Raw genomic sequence first — 18945 nt, 5'->3', positions numbered from 1 at the left:
GACAGACTAGCTTTAATCGCGATAACTCTTCAAATTTATTTCAAACGTCTTTCGTCTTTTAATAAAAAAATTAACGATTTTTTTAATTAAACTGTTTTTAAAGTAACACTGACGTTGTATATATATATATTTAAATAAATACCATATAAGCATTATGGTATGCTCATGGGTTAATTTTTTAATGATTTTGAATAATACAATAAAATACACATTATTACATATATTTTTTAACATTTAGGACTAGAATAAGAAATATAATTTATTTTCCTACTGTAATGTATTTGAGAAAACATTTCCAAATTAAAAAGTGATCAAAAGATAATCATAGACAAAGTGTCACTTCTACTTACTGATATTTATATTATGTTATTGTTGTTACAGGCAATCCCCTAATGTAGTCAATATCTCGTAATGTTGGTCTATTTTTTAGATTATTCGTTTTATAATTATTCGTTAATATTAACATTTTCGATATTTCGAAGTTATAATATAATATACTTATATATTTTATTACTCAGATATGACTGATAATAAAATTTGCCAAATATTTACATAGCCATTAAGTTAAATTAAAATTATTTAAAACTTAATTTATCGTAGACGTCCAGCCAGAAATCTAAAGACGTAATATCCGGTTGCCATTTGAAATAATCTGTGTACCCAATACAATCTGTAAAATAATGTAACATTATTGTTAATTAATATATAATAATATTATAGTCATTAATAGTGATTCGTCGGTATAACTCGGCCAAGACACGCCCTTTGACCAATCGCATCTTAGGGTCTGTTTCACCAGATTTGGATAACGCTATTTGCTGTGTGGTTACGGCAGTGAAGAATATAGCCACTTTCTCTCTTCCCGTGGGTGTCGTAAGAAACGACTTAGGGATAACACAGTTCCACTACCACCTTGGAACTCAAAATGCCGAACGATGGCGGGATAACTATCCAACTGCTGGCTTTGAAATACACAGGCCGGAGACGGGCAGCAGCGTCTTCGGTGCGGCAAAGCCAGCCCTGCGGTCACCAACCCGCCTGCCCAGCGTGATGACTATGGGCAACATACACGTGTTCACGGCATTTTGGCGCGAGCTTGTGGAGGCCTATGTCCAGCAGTGGACTGCGATAGGCTGAAGTGATGTGATGATTTGACGGATGAAGGTATCCAACAGATAAAAGTTTTTAATAAATTATTCTTTTTTACCGTCTAATCCCACTATATTTAAGAAATATATATTCTATGTGCATATGTAATTTTTAAAGTTGTAATTTTTTAGTTGTGGAGTAACAGGTCTTAATGGTCTATTCGACCTCCTGCTTTTAAAGTGTAATTGTGTATCCGTATCTTATTTGCAGGATAAACATTAGGTAATCCGCAACCGGTGGAATAAAACTTTAATATTCTCTTTATGGCCTTATTACTAAAATTGATTTTAACAAGTAATGTTAAACTCAAGGCATTTCGTGAATAATGTACCAAGAAAACATAACACATCAGTATTACCTTTTTAATTTATTCCTTGCTTGTGGTAGCGAATCGGTGCTGTCTTTCAATATGAACCGTCTTATACCAAGCATGTAAGATCCGATGTAAGATTCCCAGCAAAACTGTCCGGGCCAGTGGGCGAATGTGCTTGAATCGCTGGCAGCGTTTGCTTCATTGTGTAATGCTGTTAATTCTGATATACCAAATTGCCATTCGTTGTTAGCGAAATATTCACCTGTCGCTGCAGCCATTTTGAAACGTCGTGCTAGTTTCATCATACTGAAATATAAATTCAAAATTGATAGGATTTTTGAAGTGAAAGTTTTTTACGCACGCATGACTTGAGGAGTAGTAAGCTGGTGAATGCGTGACGAGAGTGTTACGAAAAGTTGCCAACCCAATCCCCAAACCCACCAGGAGCTCTGGTCACCTTACTCACCAACAGGAACACAATACTGCTTGAAAACAGTATTATTTTGCTGTGATCTTCTGTAAAGTCGAGGTACTACCCCAGTCGGGCTGCTCCATATTTTGAGCAGGAAATTCCTGCTGTGCCCTACCTCAGTTTAGGGTAAAAGGGTTGGATTGAAAAGGCAGTGTTGCTTGAGACAGTCCACATTGTGAGGAGGTTCCACAGCCTGGAGCCCTAACTACCAGCGGCTTTGGCCTTAACCTGCCACATAAGGTGTACTTACTACTTTTTATATTTTTAAATATTTTCATGGGTCTTTATTGTATCTAAACATATTAAAAATGTGTTGAGAAGAATAAATATGGAAACAATTTTTTTGAACTGAATATGTAGTTTTCATTGTAATATTTGAAATCAATAGTTATATCTTGATAATATTAGCGATATATACCTATGTGTGTGACTATGGGCAACACGCCATTTTTTGCGTGAACTTGTGGAGGCCTATGTCCAGTAGTGGACTGCGAAAGGCTTCTATGATGATGCGATGATACCTATGTGTATAATTTATCTAAATGACGTGTGAGTTTACTAGGTGACTACTAGGATGTACCAGTGTGAATAAAACCTTTAACAACAACGGTCTCTGGTACCCTACTTCTGGTTCTGGCTTTTGAATAATTGTTTCCTGTCTAAGCGCTAAGCATTTAACAATGATCATTACTCTTAAATAATTGTGTTTGCTCGCAAACGAAAAAAAAACCGACTTCAATTACATCGACGAGTAATACAACGTAGATCGACGAAAAAATAGTCAAGTAACAACGCATTATCAAAGATTACTCAAAAAGTAGTTATCAGATTTCGATGAAATTTAAATGTGACCACATGATAAACATCGGCTTTCGATTAAATTAAAAATCATTAAAATCGGTACACCTAATAAAAAGTTATTACGGATTTTCAAGAAGTTCCCTCGATTTCTCTGGGATCCCATCATCAGATCCTGGTTTCCTTATCATGATACTAAGCTTGGGATATTTCCTTTCAAACAAAAAAAGAATTATCAAAATCGGTACATCCAGTAGAAAGTTATGCGGTATAATACAACGTAGGTCGACGAAAAAAGCGTCAAGTAAAAACGCATTATTAGATATAGCTCGAAAAGTAGTTGTTAGATCTCAAATAAATTTAAATGGGACCAATTGGCACACACCACCTTTCGATTAAAAGAAAATTTGTCGAAATCGGTCCACACGGGCAAAAGTTCTGATGTAACATACATAAAAAAAAAAAAAAAAATACAGTCGAATTGAGAACCTCCTCCTTTTTTGGAAGTCGGTTAAAAATATCCGCATACCAGCATAACTTTTCCACTCCTCATATGGAAAAATAACAAATTCTCTGCTGTAGTGGTGCGTACAGTCGTCTAGGCACCGACCGTTTGCGGATTCCCGCTTGGATTGGATATCGGTCCTTGTGGGTCTCCCCACCGTGCCTCGGACAGCACGTTAAGCCGTCGGTCCCAGCCGTTATCACAGACATAGATAGCGATCGTTACTATAGAGCAGCGTGGTAAATTAACCTCCAATCCTTCTCCTACGTGGGGAAAGAGGCCAAGGCCCAGCGGTAGGATGTTCATGCTGATATATATATATATATATATATATTAGAGGGCTTCTAATAGCACTGGTAAACTACAGGCTGTTTTATGAAGAGTTTACTAAGACTATGTGGCGAATGTTTAAAAAGCTTATAATTATATGTTGCAGCCCCGAATCGACTTTCAACTACTTCTGCCATAGGTAGTTTGTAATGTTAAATATTGAAATACATTAGATTGTGATTTATTATTATGTAGCGACATCTATCTCGCAACATACGAACTTAAAACTGACGTATCCTACATCGCGATATTAATGTTATCCGAAGACTGGAAATATATACAAGAACCCGACAACAATCGTCGGGGCAGTAGCCCAGACACAACAATAATGCGAAATTTCGTTGCATAATAAAAGAGCTTTTATCCAATGTTATATAAACCCTCAAGAAAACTTCACTAACTACGACGAAAAATTCGATACTTACATAGCTTTCCGTCCTTGCGCTCTTAATAGTAAATCGTAAAGGAAAGCGGGTAGAAAATGGCAAGATATTTCCCAGAATGTGTTCATGAAGCGAGATTCCGTGAATGCGAAGTTCGGGTACCACATAACGTATCTGTTAAAAATGATTAAAATAAAATAAAATATGTTACTAGGAAAATAATATATGTTTGTCTGTATGTCTCTTATAGAATCGTAAACTGGGCATTTGATCATTTCATGATCTTCAACAAAGTGTTGTGCATGAGTCCACAAAGGTTTCTGAGTTGGTACGACCAGAATAAAAATAAAAAAAACGTAGCAACGCGCGCAGGGTAGGTAGGTACCTACAGCTAGTTATTCATTGTAGATCATGACATGATCAAGTGCATATTTTACGCTTCTATAAAGCACACACAGACAAACATTCATTTTTATATGTATAGAAAATCTTAATTGAAGAACTTTTTGTTGACAGTATCCGTAAGAGTCTTAAAAACTTATTCAATGAATTTTTAAAAATGATCACAAAATAAATTATTATACTTGACCGCAAACGGAAAAAAACCCACTTCAATTTACCTCTATAAGTAATAAAACGTTGGTAGTTATAAAACTAATTAATTAAATATGAATTGTTAAGGATAATTAAAAAGTATACGACAGATATCGATCAAATTTAAATGGAACCACACGACAAGCAGCAGTTTTCAATTGAAAACCTTTTTTTGTATTTTTGCCCAGATAATATGTTTTACCAATTTTTATATTTTTACCCACATAATATGTTGATAGTTTCTCATGTAAGTGACTGTGTGTTTTCAATGAGGAAATAAATATTCTTTAAACCTAAACCTTTTTTTTCATCAAATCATCAAAGTCGGTACACTAAGTGAAAAGTTATGAGGCAATAGACATTAGAAAGAGCACTTTCAACGAGAACTTGTTCCTTTTTTGTATTCGATTAAAAATAAATTTTTATCAAAAATAAATAAATAAATGAAAATACAACGAAAAGCTTGACTGTGTCCTAATGACCGTAATATTTAATTGACTTTGCCATCACAATTATATAATACCAATCATTCTCATTCGTGTATTTTACATTCTACGTGACATTAGCGGAATAGACAGTGCCCTGCTGGCACTACGTAGATCCATTAGAACCAATTAATTATTTAATAGTATGATATTTATATAAATCAAATATAAGTAGTATCTTTAAATTAAATATGAAGTATAAAGTAATTACTTTGTAGGATTCTCTCTCGCCCACTTGACACAAAGTTTGGTAAAGTATCCCCATTGCAACGGATTTATTGAACCGGATGTGACGTTATAAACGGGGCATCGTCCTGGCCTGAAAATTAAAAAAAGAAATAAATAAATTAGCTATATATAGTATATGCGACAAACTTTTTTGTATAGTGGTGCGGGGAATCATCTTGACTCCGGTAGTCACAGATTATAGCAGCTTCACATGACGCAGTGTTGAAGAGGCGGAGGTGCCATGGCCTTTTTAAAAAAAAGTTTTACTATTACTGATTGTATTATAATGTTTAATTAATTCTTGTTTGACATACTAAAGGCTGACTAATATAGAACGTTTAAGCCAAAAATACACAGTTCCACTACCACCTTCGAACTAAAAAAGCCGACCGATGGCGGGATAGCCATCCAACTGCTGGCTTTGAAATACATAGGCCGAAGACGGCAGCGTCTTCGGTGCGACAAAGCCAGCCCTGCGGCCACCAATCCGCCTGCCCACCGTGGTGACCATGTGCAACACACATGAGTTCACGCCATTTTTTGCGCAAGCTTTTGGAGGCCCATGTCCAGCAGTGGACTGCATTAGAAGTGATGATGTGTGAAGCCAAAAATTATTGGTTTTGCTATTTGTGCGCCAGTGGACACACTAACCGTGTCATTAAAATGTAACTTATGATATGGCACATTTTTTACTGAGGTAGGGCACAGCCGGTTACTTTACACCTTAATTAAAATCTGGAGCATCCCTACTGGGGAAGTACCTCGACCTTACAGAAGATCAAACCTAAATAATACTGCTTTCAAGTAATATCGTTTTCCTGTAGTGAGTAAAGGTAGCCAGAGCTCCTGGGTAGGATCAGGGCTAGGTGTCAACAATGCGTTTGCGATGCTCCTGGTCTTGCAAGCATCCATAGGCTAGGTATTTATTTACCATCAGGCGTTCCGTGCCCCTTGTTTACCACCTAAATATACCACCTATAAAAAAAATGTAATCAGATGCTCACTTTTTGCAACCCTGTCTCCAAGCAGCAAGGATACAGCTATTGACAACCATGTCCACTGGAACTAGGTCGACCACATACCGTTCCCGACAGTACCCCGAACGGTAGGTACCTCGAGATATTTCCATTATTATACCTAGAAATAAAATTAATTTAATCATACATGTTTTGAAGGTGACCGCCATGATAATGGCGTCTGCAATCGAAATAACATCGATTTTAAAAAAGTAACTTGGGCAACTTTTATTTTATAAATTTATTTATGTTATATCTCTGCGGACTGAACAATAACTTTTTGTGAAATTCCACGCGGACGAAGTCGCGGGCACAGCTAGTAAATAAATAAAAAATAGATACATTGATAGAATGCAAAGGCGGTCTTATTGTTTTAAGCAATCTTTTCCAAACAATCCCAGGTAAAAGGAGATTATTAATAACAAAATTTAGTATAAGACCTTCTGGCGTTTCAATCTAATATTATATATGCAAAATTAGCTCTATCTGTCTGTTATGCTTTCACGCCTAAGCCACTAAGTGGATTTTGATAAAATTTGGTACAAAGGTAGAGTAGAAATTGAGAAAGGACATAGGCTATTTTTTATTGTGAAAAAAGGTTTGAAGGGATTGAAATAGGGGATGAAACATGCTTCTAACTACTAATGAAATAACAATAAAGCGGGTAAGACTAGACTTTATAAATAGTTATAAATCATAATCTTTACCTGTGACGCCATAGACATTGTCAATCCAGCCAGGGAATGGCTCTTGGTAGGCTGCCGTTACTGAAAAACATCAAAAAGTTTTTTAAACATAAATACTTACTTTTTAATAAGTATACCTAGGTCGGCAAACAAACACGTACGGCTTAACTTATAGTAAGCGATATTCGGATACCGTAGCTTAAAGATACCTGCAACACCAGAAGCATCGTAAGCGCGTTGTCAACTCTACCTCCAATCCTGCCAGGAGCTCTGGTCACCTTACTCGAAGCAATATTTTTTAGCCGTGACCTTCTGTAAGGTCGAGGTACTTCCCGAGTTGGGTAACTCCAGATTTTGAGCAGGATATTTTTTGGTGTGCCCTACCTCAGCTAAAGGCCTTACCTCAGTTACTTAAATTATTTTTCTCTTATTGACATTATAATAGGTGATTATCATTGGCTGATTATGCCATATGATTTTACTGTCTGATTATGCCATATGACATTAGTAGAGATCTTGGTCGCAATTTGGAGCAGTCCAAGTGGACTGGAGTTGTAGGGGTCCACAGGCTGCGATATCCGAATATCATCAGCCAGCACCGTAGTATCGTAGTAGACGTAGACGGCGTAAGGAAAATAAAGACTTATCGATTTTAACCCGATTACAACGCTCATTGAACAATCCGATCAAATTAAATCCGAATTTATCCGAAAAAATAAAGCCTTTTTGCCAATCGCACAAACATCTAGCATTCGCACCAAGTTCGTAAATGGGATAATTTGGCTGGATCTTGTTACTCAGATACGCCAAAATGGCCGATCTTACCTGGACGAAACTTAATGTAGATATAGGTTAATGTGCTAAAGTCTACTCATTCACTTTTATTCTGAAAAAGATACATTTCCCTTTCTCAAGGACAAATTTTCTCAGAATGAAGTCACATGAAACAGCTAATATAAATACATTACTGATTCGATATTATAATGTACCAGGGTGGCATAGAGCGTTAGAAGTCACCATGTATAAATTATGTTACGACCTTGTCACTTTTCAGTGAGAACGACCAAGTGTTCAGTAACAATCAATACCATGTGATGAATATTTAATAACCGAGGACATAATTATGGAACTTTCTGAAATACTATTCTAGCAGAAATTCTAATAAAATAAAATTCGTCATATTATGACGCCTAACTGTTAATTAACGGTATTTTGAAAAAAGTAAATTATATACGATCTTATTACACCAATTATATAAAATTTGAAATACGTAATGTTATAAAATATTAAATTTATTTTTTAATTGTAGGTTGTATATTACTGATACTTGATTCTTTTTTTTTTAATCGTTTTGGTCGCAATAAACGTACGTTTCAGCTTTGGAAGCCTATAACCCCAGGAGATCCAACCCTCCCTAGGCGTTCTGACTAATTCATTCTGGTACATCAATCCTAAATTTGTGCCAGAAAATAATTGCAAAAAATAGCAATCCTTCTGACAGGGGTCACTTTACCTATAGTGCAGGGGACGCAACCCACCCAGTCGGGTGTTAGAGTTAGTGCAAAACATCGATATATAAAAGTTTAAATTTAAAACCACTCATTTGCTGCTGACCTTTTTTTTTAATCGCCAACAGGGTGCCACATATAAATATCAAATAATGAGATAATTAATATCGAAATAGGTTTAATAAAGTAGGATTAGCAAATATAATCTATAATTGTAGCCATTAAAGAAATGTAATAACGTCAAAATGTAATTAGAGCAGTGAAAAATGGTTACTGCTTTTTACCTAAGCACGAAAGTACACCGGAACACTATTATTTTGAAACTTCCGATATTTCGGCAGCTTCGGAGTCTGATGACCCGCGAAATATCGGGCAGTTTCAATATAAAAATCGCGCCAAATCCCGTAGAATCAAAATTGTCCGTAGTGACCGTAGCAGTTAAAAAAAAAGAGTGTGCTTTAGGACACGCGACTGAAGTAAAACTGACGAATCGTAATCTCTCTTTCTATCTTCACTAACTTATATCTTCCTCTCAACTTCCATTCGCATCACCCGATCACACTTTTCGTAACGCTCTCGTGACGTATTCACCAGCTTACTCCCCCAGTCAAGCGTGCGTAAAGAAGTTGTACTTCAGAAAATATCCAGAGACATAAATTATCAAGTTACTTACCGATAGATGGTCGTACTATGCAAACTGGTAATTCCGTGTGGCTGTAGACTATCGATTCTGCTAAGGCTTTCGTTAATGTGTAAGGGTTTGGATGTTCACCCTGTAAAGAAAAGAGATTGATTGATAAAAAACCGGTATTTATGTATACTAGCAGTTAGACAGAATATAGCCACCCCCTCTCTTCCCGTGGGTGTTGTAAGAGGCGACTAAGGGATAACAAGGTTCCACTACCACCTTGGAACTTAAGAAGGCGACCGATGGCGGAATAACCATCTAACCGCTGGCTTTAAAAGACACAGGTCAAAGACGGGCAGCAGCGTCTTCGGTGCGACAAAGCCAGCCCTGCGGTCCCAACCCGCCTGCCCAGCGTGGTGACTATGGGCAACGCACATGAGTTCACGCATTTTTGGCGTGAACTTGTGGATGCCTATGTCCAGCAGTGGACTGCAATAGACCGAAATGATGATGATGATGAGCAGTTAGAAGAAATTTCTAAATTCCTTTTTGGGAGTTTAACTACTTAAGAAACGAATGAAATTATTATGGGCAGTTAAAACGTGAGAAAAAACTTACACTGTCGCTCAGTGACGCTGAGAGTGATGTCTTAACAAAGTTTTTTAACAGACTTAAAAAAGGCAGCGGTATCTCAATTCGACCGTATTTTTTTTAATGTGTGTTCGCGGATAACTTCGTCATTTATGAATCGATTTTGATGATTCTTTTTTGTTAGAAAGGAGATATTCCAAGAGTGGTACCATGATAAGGAAACCCGGATCTGATGATGGCATTCCAGAGAAATCGTACGTTTTTTTTTTTTCGTCTACTTACGTTGTATTACTTGTCGATGTAATTTTCGTCGGTTTCTTTCGTTTGCTAGCAAACACAATTATTGTTTTCATTCATTGTACCAAAACATACCGCAAGTGTCAATTTGCTTTGATTTTAGAGATACATTTAAAAGAACATTATTATTTTTAAACGTCGGTAATCGCTATAAAGAGTAAACTTTAGTCGCGAGTCGGAGCTGTCACAAACATTTTTTTCATTTCTCGCTTTTAGGTGTTAAGCCGTCAAGAATAATTTCTTTGAAAATATGCGTATCTCGAAGAAAGTTTTAACATTTATATATGTATATTATATTCTGCGAGTTTTAGCTAGGTTAGCTAATTGGGAAAGAGCAAGAGAAAAGGGGTATATTTGTCCAGAAATAGTGAACACAAAATTGTATACTAGTCATTAACTAGTCTTGTGGGTTCCATTATTGAATGTTTTAGTAGCACTGAGTCATTAGTACAATTTCGTAGAATAATTAATTTTTTAAATGCTGATAAGAAATGGAAGCCAGAAAAATCGTTTCAATTTAAAATTATAAAGAAACGTTTAATTTAAAATAAATAAAAAAGGTAATCAGCTGCGCTACCAGACAGTAGGTTGTACAGAAGTTCAACAATTAAATATAATTTTGTGTGCATTGTATGAAAGAGATGACTAGCAAGATTGTCAAATCATATATTATGTTAATACGCTAAGGTTTTTTTTCGAAAAAACCTCTCAACTACTCCACATAAATTACATATCACATTATAGAAGATAATAATTGATTGCTCTACCGGCATCAAGAACTAAAAAAATTATGATTACTTTTGTTTTTGTAAATCAATTAATTATTGAAATTATGTATATATGACGGCTTTAATTTTGAAACAATGTCAACATGATTGACGGTCGATAAATTTTTTGTTCAATTTCAAATCAACTCACATATTTTAAGTACTTTTTTGTAATTTTGTAAAGTGATACTTATTATACTTATTTAGCGCGAATTATTTGTACGGGTATAGTCTAGTTTTTCAATATTAATGGAATTTTTAACAAGATTCAATTTCTAAATCTAAATCAGAAGCTGCTTCATTCAAGGAGACTTCAAAAGCACATGAATCGTAATTTAACAAATAAAAATGATATTCGTTTATAAGTTTTTTATAGCTCAAGATCCTTACCTGTAAAGATTCAGCAATTATGTCCAATGTAGCAGCTGGTAACATTTTCGTGCATCTGACGATTGTCTCTGGGTCGTAGGGCGGTGGGTAAACCCGTTCCTCTATGTGACTTCTGGGAGCGTTGCTGTAGGCTGTCGATACGTGAACCAGGGCCTAGAAGAAATCATCTTATTGAAACTCCCAAAAGCGATTTTTTTATACGACCGGGGCAGCAAACACCCGTACGTCGCGCGATACGCGATAATTTAGCCTATAGACGCCTGCAAACCAGTAGCAAGCGCGTTGCTGACCTTACTCCTGACTCTTAACGAGCATTGGTCACCTTACTCACCACAGGAACTGAATACCCCTTGAGAGAAGTATTGTTTAGCTTTGGGCCAAATTTTCGTACTTTAACTCAATGACTGATGATAATGTCTTTGTGTGGAGTGATAGGGACGTAGAACAAAGGTGATTTATGCTCGCATTATACTTTTCCCACCTAAAGAATAAAGGTTTTTTTTTTTTATAAACTCCACTTTAAGATAATTAAAAAAATATATGAAAACAAGATGTTATATAAATTAAAGTTAGGAATTAAACTCTATTTGCCAGATAGCTGCAAAATCTTTAAGCCGTGGTAGAATAAACGGATAAATGCAATTTCTGAAATTTCCCGCACGCTAAGTTACGCTTGATTGGTGGGTATTTAGAGAATCTTTGCTGTTATTATAATGTTGTTAATGATTTAGTACTAATTACATACGCACTACAGTCCACCGGAAGGGTCTACCTGTGCAGATATGCCTGCGCAAATGGATTGCAGTTTGGGTGGGAATAGACCTGAAGTTTTTTGAATCTGTGCAGAGGAATGGCGGAAAACCGAAAATCGATTCTTTTGCGTTTGACCTTTGCTGGTAAAGCTGCACAGGTAACATATCCAGTTGTCAGTAACAAGTATGGATTACTATAAGTGAGTAATAAGTATGGATTATTGTAAGTACTTGGTTACAAACTTACTGACATAGTTGCAAAAATAATAAAGAAAACGGTAGGTAGATCGTGTCCTTGACACTTCCAATAAAAAGGTTGTTGCATACATCAAGCCGTAGTCCATGCTATGGATTTAAATATTAGTCAATTATTGATGACCTATATCGCAGTAGTATTTTTATTAAAAAAATTATTATGTAATAATGTCATATTGTATCTATACTAATACTAGCTGTGCCCGCGGCTTCGCCCGCGTTTAAATCAGTGAGTCAAAAAGTTTTCCCGGCAAACTTGCCACGATGTCCTTAGATGGCGAAGTGGCTTCATCCGGACCGGGACAGATAAAATATCATAAATAACGGTTCGTTATTAAACAGGTTTGTTATTTTTGTTGGCGTCCTGTCGTGTTGGCGCATTGGCGCGTTAGCACGTTGGCGCATTGGCGTGTTGGCGTGTTGGCGCATTGGCGTGTTGGCGTATTGGCGTGTTGGCGTATTTGCGCATTGGCGTGTTGGCGTGTTGGCGTATTGGCGTGTTGGCGTGTTGGCGTGTTGGCGTGTTGGCGTGTTGGCGTGTTGGCGTGTTGGAGTGTTGGCGTGTTGGCGCATTGGCGCGTTAGCACGTTGGCACATTGGCGTGTTGGCGTGTTAGTGTATTGGCGTGTTGGCGTATTGGCGTGTTGGGGTGTTGGCGTGTTGGCGTGTTGGCGTGTTGGCGTATTGGCGTATTGGCGTGTTGGGGTGTTGGCGTGTTGGACTGTTGGACTGTTGGCGTGTTGGCGTGTTGGCGTATTGGCGTGTTGGCGTATTGGCGTGTTGGCGTGTTGGCGTGTTGGCGTGTTGGCGTATTGGCGTATTGGCGTGTTGGCGTGTTGGACTGTTGGACTGTTGGCGTGTTGGCGTGTTGGCGTATTGGCGTGTTGGCGTATTGGCGTGTTGGCATATTGGCGTGTTGGCGCATTGGCGTATTGGCGTGTTGGCGTGTTGGCGTGTTGGTGTGTTGGCGTATTGGCGTATTGGCGTGTTGGGGTGTTGGCGTGTTGGATTGTTGGACTGTTGGCGTGTTGGCGTGTTGGCGTATTGTTATAGTTTCGGAGATTTCGTGATGAGTGAGTCAACCTACCATCCCCTGTTTTAACCCAAAAGGGAGTTGATCTCTAAATATAAATTATTTGAACACCTTCTCATCATTTATAGAGCATACATTTTAAATATCAAGCATCTTACTTCAAAAACATAGAACTTTCATACAAACTTCCAACCCCCGTTTTACCCCCTTAGGGGTCGAGTTTCGTAAAATGCGTTCTTAGCGGATGTCTACGCTCTATAAGGAACCTATCTGCAAAATTTCAAGTTTCTAGGTGTTATAGTTTCGGAGATTTCGTGATGAATGACCTTTCACTTTTATATAATATATAGATTATATAATATATAGATAGATTACGATGCATTATTTGGACTCCTTTTCACAAATCTATAGAGCATACATTTTAAATTTCGTCTTAAGAGACGAAGTAAAAGTAAAAGTAAGCTTTAAAAACATAGGCCTTTCATACAAACTTCCGACCCCCGTTTTATCCTCTTAGGTGTCGAGTTTCGTAAAATTCGTTCTTAGCGGATGTTTACGTCCTATACAAAACCTACTTGCCAAATTTCAAGTATGTAGGTGTTATAGTTTCGGGGATTTTGTGATGAGTGAGTCAACCTACCATACCCCGTTTTAACCCCGAAAGGGAGTTGATTTCTAAAGATACATTATTCAGACACCTTCTCACCATCTATAGAGCATACATTTTAAATTTCAAGTCTCTTACTTCAAAAACATAGGACTTTCATACAAACTTGCAACTCCCGTTTTACCCCCTTAGGGGTCGAATTTCGTAAAACCCATTCTTAACGGATGTCTACGTTTTATAAGGAGCCTACCTGCCAAATTTCAAGTTTGTAGGTATTACAGTTTCGGAGAATTCGTGATGAGTGAGTCAACCTACCATACCCCGTTTTAACCCCAAAAGAGAGTTGATTTCTAAAGATACAGTACCTGGGTGACCGAGCCTAGCTCGGTATTTTTAGTAAATCGTGTTTTTTGGAATTCATATTTAAATTCGAATTACATATTTATAAAATATGAATAATATTTTTTTTTTTAAAATAACGAGTGCAATTAAAAAAAAGGAAAAAAATAATTGATCAGAGACAATGGGATTTGAACCATGATCTCCTCGGTTGATCCCGACCGGCCGATTTCCCACCGAGCTATTACAACTTTAATGACAGTTGCGAAATTTACCTTCGTATTCTAACGATATTGTAGCTATTTTTTCACTCCCTAAAAACAGGGATAAAACGTCATTTTCTAAAAATGAATCTTAGTTAGATGGATTTATCTCCCCCGAAACCTCCTATATACTAAATTTTATGGAAATCGTTGGAGCCGTTTCCGAGATTCAGATTATATATATATATACAAGAATTGATCGTTTAATAGTATAAGATTATTTGGACACCTTCTCATCATTTACAGAGCATACATTTTAAATTTCAAGTCTCTTACTTCAAAAACATAGGACTCTCATACAAACTTCCAACTCCCGTTTTACCCCCTTAGGGGTTGAGTTTCGTAAAATCCGTTCTTAGCGGATGTTTACGTCCTAAAAGGAGCCTACCTGCCAAATTTCAAGTTTGTAGGTGTTATAGTTTCAGAGATTTCGTGATGAATGACCTTTCGCTTTTATATATGTATAGATAGATAGATAGATAGATTATAAATAATTTTTTTTATTCTTTTATTGATTTTAGGGACTTTTGTTCTACAAGGACACGCCAATCCCATTGTAACTTTTACAAAATAATCGCAACACGCACAAAAAGAAACTTAAAATTTGACGACGCGTTGGCGCAGCGGTCGTAACGATGGTTGTTGCGCTGGCGGTCGCGGGTTCGATTCCCGCTCACGATAGACATTTGTATCGGCCATATGCATGTTTGTCGTGGTCTGGGCGTTTGTGCTTGTGTATTGTGTGTGTTTCCGGACCCCCGACACAGGAGAAAATCCTACTGGTGGCCGTTGAGTGTGAAGCGTTTATTTATTTATTTATTTAAAATACCCCAATTACTAATAGCCAGTTACATAAATCAACAAGGGATAATAATAAAAATCAAAAATCATTCTAGCAGATAAGGGATCCGATAGAATACTTTGAACCGCCCCAACATCGAACGAACAAAGTTTTAAATTCCTAAATAATACTTGTCCCTGAGGAAAAGTTTGTTTGCTTGCTTGCTTAAACGCGTTAATCTCAGGACCTACTGTTTAGAATTGAAAAATTCTTTTCTGTTGGTTATCCCATTTACTAAAGAAGAGTATAGAGTATTTGTTCCTATTTTAATTGATGCGTGTAAAATCGCAGGGCAAAGCTAGTAAACTTGGACTGAAACTATATTCAAACACTTCTTCTTTCTTGAATTTATCAAAAAACAACTAGTAATGGATATATAGAAAATGTTTATTATTATAAATTAAATCAAAAACAAATTAATCAAAAACTTTACCTTTAAAACAGGCATATCACCAGCTAACTTCAGCAGTGTAGCAGTTCCTTGAACATTGAGCCCGGCAGCAGCGTGTAGGGGTTCAGTAAATTTCACCGTCGCCGCTGAATGGAATACTGTGTGACAGCGTTTTAGCAGCAACTGCTGTTCAGGACTCACTCCAAGGTTCGGTGCTGAGACGTCACCAGTTATTGGGTACAGCTTGCTTAATCGTTCTGGCCACCTCGCTCGGATACGGTCGAAAACCTGACGCGTAATAGGTTCATTATTTAGTTTTATGGCTAACATAATTGCCATGCCAAGGCTGACATAATTGTTAGCAGGAGATTACAAATTTTTTGTTCTTATGTATAAAACGACAAATGAAAAAAGGTAGGCATTTGTTTGTCACATTGACTGCGATGTCTAATCAGAAAATTTTTAAGCTTGACTATCCCACAGACAAGTATATATTAGAACAATATTTTTATGTATTAAAAAAAAAAAAAACAGAAAATTTTTGGATAAATAACATAGCTACAGGTTAAAAGCGCCCGATAAAGAAATACCGGAAAGTCTACTGTTATGCGGGAAGTGTTTGACAAATATATGTGTATGTCAGAAGTTAGAGTTATTATGTTTAGTCGACATACACTTGAGTCAAACTGGAATTTAGAAATCTTCCTAAAATGTCTCACTAACAATTTAACATCGTTTTAATTTCATAAAAGATCATACAAACCTTCTTAAACAATTTTAATTGAACATACCTGATTTTTCAATAGTTCCTTATACCTTTGCTCAACAGATAGACCTCTTTTGGGCCGCATTAATACGTATATAGTGTCGATTCCTGGACAGCTCCTCAGTAACTTCTCCAGCAGTGCCTTTCCAACGAAACCAGTCCCGCCGGTGACTAGGATAACAGAATCGTGGAAGTAGTCAGCTATCTTCTCCTCTTGACCGTTCAGGCTCATTGGATCGTTAGGGTCGTTGAAGTTGGGTAGCATTGGATCGTTGCCGTTTAGACACTCCATGTTTTTTCTGTTGAAAATTATAAGAATGAGGAAGCTTATATATTACATTACACGTTACGCGCTTAAACATTACATCGCATACATGTTACACGTGGTTTTAGTTACCAAAAACTTGTGGCAAACAAGCGTACGGTCCGACTGGTGGTAAGTGAATAACGTAGCCTATGTATGTCTGCAACACTAGACGCACTGCAAGCATGTTGTCGAACCTGGCCCTAATTTACCCATGGCTACATGGATACATGGCTACCTTACTCACCACAGGAACAAAACTTCTGCGAATCTTGATGTCCTGAATTGTAGATTTAAAAAACAGGATATGTAAGTAAGAACTACTTATTTGAATCCTAAAATACTAAAGCAATCACTATCATGTGGTAGTGTACCTAAAACACTTACGGCATTTACTCTTTTCAGGCTGATATACCAAGATAACTGACAGAGTTCTTGGAATTTTGTTATTATAAAATATTTCAGTGCCTAATGGCATGAAATGGCAGAGCCCTGATTCTTTGGTTAATAGATTTAACACCCGCAACGATCACCGGCTGTTACGGTGTACTCTGAATATAAGCCTTCGCAAACAGCGAGCCCGCTTGATGAAATCTATTCTCCTACCTACGTTGCCCCAAACGCCTACCGATCAGTTCCAACTGGAACTCCAAAATCTAGCCGCCGTTTGACTAGCCCGTTGGCGCATTTTTTAGTGACCTTGACCTTGCCTTCTGTTACGCGGGTTGCGGGTTTAGCCCTTTCTCATAGAAGGTGGTAAATGCATGGTAATGCTTATTGGTATAAAATATTATAGGCAAACCTTTTAAAAGAGAATGACAGTCTAAAGTGAATGAAGGAAACTTTTACTTACAAGTTTTCTATATTTTCACACATTTTTGCTTTATTTGGTTGTTTCTTCCGCAATATTATGATCTGTAACAATATAACATAAATTATAATTATATATAGTTTGGATATATATAGTTTGGATAGATGTACTACATTGGTATGTATCACAAATGGTTTTCTAATACGTTTCCGCCTGTAATATCCCATTGCTGGGCATAGGCCTCTTTGCCAATGTAGGAAAAGCATCAGAGCTTAATCCACCACGCTGCTTCAATGCGGGTTGGCGGACCATTTCTAAGCTATGTGTATATTATGAGTCAAGTAGAAGCGGTAGGTTAGACATAAAATAGTCTTACAACTGAATTTAAAGCACAGCGTCTATGTTACTGATATGTTGTATGTAGTTTAGAAATATTACCTACTATGTGTATACATTTTTTTAAATAATAAATACATACACGTATTGCTTTAAGATAAATATTTTATTATATTATTTTCGGGTGAGTCCTAAATTCTGTCTCTTTATAAGGTCCGATCTCTATCTCGAATAATTTTATTTCGCATTTTCTTACGTTTTCATTTTATTGTATTATTATCCACTAGCTGCCCGGACAGATGGCGTTCTGTCAATAGATAATAGTAAAAATTATTATTTTTTAATTTTAAAACATTTCGTGCGCCTTAGGGACCATACAAAAAAATAAATTAGCCGATTAGCTATTCTCGAGTTATGCGCTAGGCAACATTTATTTTGATTTAAATTTTTAACTGAGGTAGGGCACAGCGGTAATTTCCTGCTCAAAATATGGAGCAGCCCGACTGGGGTAGTACCTCGACCTTACAGAAGATCACAGCAAAATAATACTGTTTTCAAGCAGTATTGTGTTCCTGTTGGTGAGTAAGGTGACCAGAGCTCCTGGGGGATTGGGGATTGGGTCGGCAACGCGCTTGCGATGCCTCTGGTGTTGCAGGCGTCTACAAGCTACGGTAATCGCTTACCATCAGGTGAGCCGTACGCTTGTTTGCCGACCTAGTGACATAAAAAAAAAATAGACTAGCTGTACTCTGCGCGTGTCGTTAGGCTTTTATTATTATTTTTTTTTTTTTGGTCGTACGAACTCAGAAACCTTTGTGCGCTCATGCACAACACTTTGCTGAAGATTATGACATGATCAAATGCATAGTTTACGATTCTATGATGGACATACAGACAAACATTCATTTTTATATATATTATACACAATTATATACGCTAACGATTTTGCGTTTCGAGTAAGTTCTAGTTGTTTCTTTATTTTTTGTTGGGTTATTTTGTTTGAAGACACATTTCTTTATTATTTTATTTTTATTGTATCGCACAATGTAAGAATCAACACACACAACGACAAAATACGCAGATCGAAAATAAAAAATATATTTTTAA

General features: G+C 36.9%; 1 protein-coding gene across 1 annotated transcript; it reads right to left on the bottom strand.

Annotated features, from left to right (window-relative positions):
* Nucleotides 1-522: 522 nt before the first annotated feature.
* Nucleotides 523-17567, bottom strand: LOC123668126 (putative fatty acyl-CoA reductase CG5065). Its single transcript, XM_045601919.1, has 11 exons — nucleotides 17545-17567; nucleotides 16413-16686; nucleotides 15664-15909; nucleotides 11141-11293; nucleotides 9141-9240; nucleotides 6981-7040; nucleotides 6262-6394; nucleotides 5241-5348; nucleotides 3993-4124; nucleotides 1508-1768; nucleotides 523-670 (listed from the first exon to the last, which is right to left on the bottom strand). The coding sequence occupies exons 1-11, from the start codon at nucleotides 17565-17567 to the stop codon at nucleotides 592-594; spliced, it is 1569 nt and encodes a 522-aa protein (XP_045457875.1). The 3' UTR covers nucleotides 523-591.
* Nucleotides 17568-18945: the final 1378 nt, after the last annotated feature.

The sequence above is a fragment of the Melitaea cinxia genome, chromosome 30 (assembly GCF_905220565.1).
Source record: "Melitaea cinxia chromosome 30, ilMelCinx1.1, whole genome shotgun sequence".
Taxonomy (NCBI): Eukaryota; Metazoa; Arthropoda; class Insecta; order Lepidoptera; family Nymphalidae; genus Melitaea; species Melitaea cinxia.
This window is presented reverse-complemented; position numbering and strand designations above follow the sequence as displayed.

Excerpts from the sequence above, each read along its gene's own strand:
- LOC123668126 (XM_045601919.1), bottom strand. The coding sequence starts at position 17,567 with ATGTGTGAAAATATAGAAAACTT. Across the intron at positions 7,041-9,140 it reads CATAGTACGACCATCTATCG|TAACGGCAGCCTACCAAGAG; the intron begins GTAAGTAACTTG and ends GATGTTTTTCAG. Across the intron at positions 6,395-6,980 it reads CAATGTCTATGGCGTCACAG|GTATAATAATGGAAATATCT; the intron begins GTAAAGATTATG and ends TTTTATTTCTAG.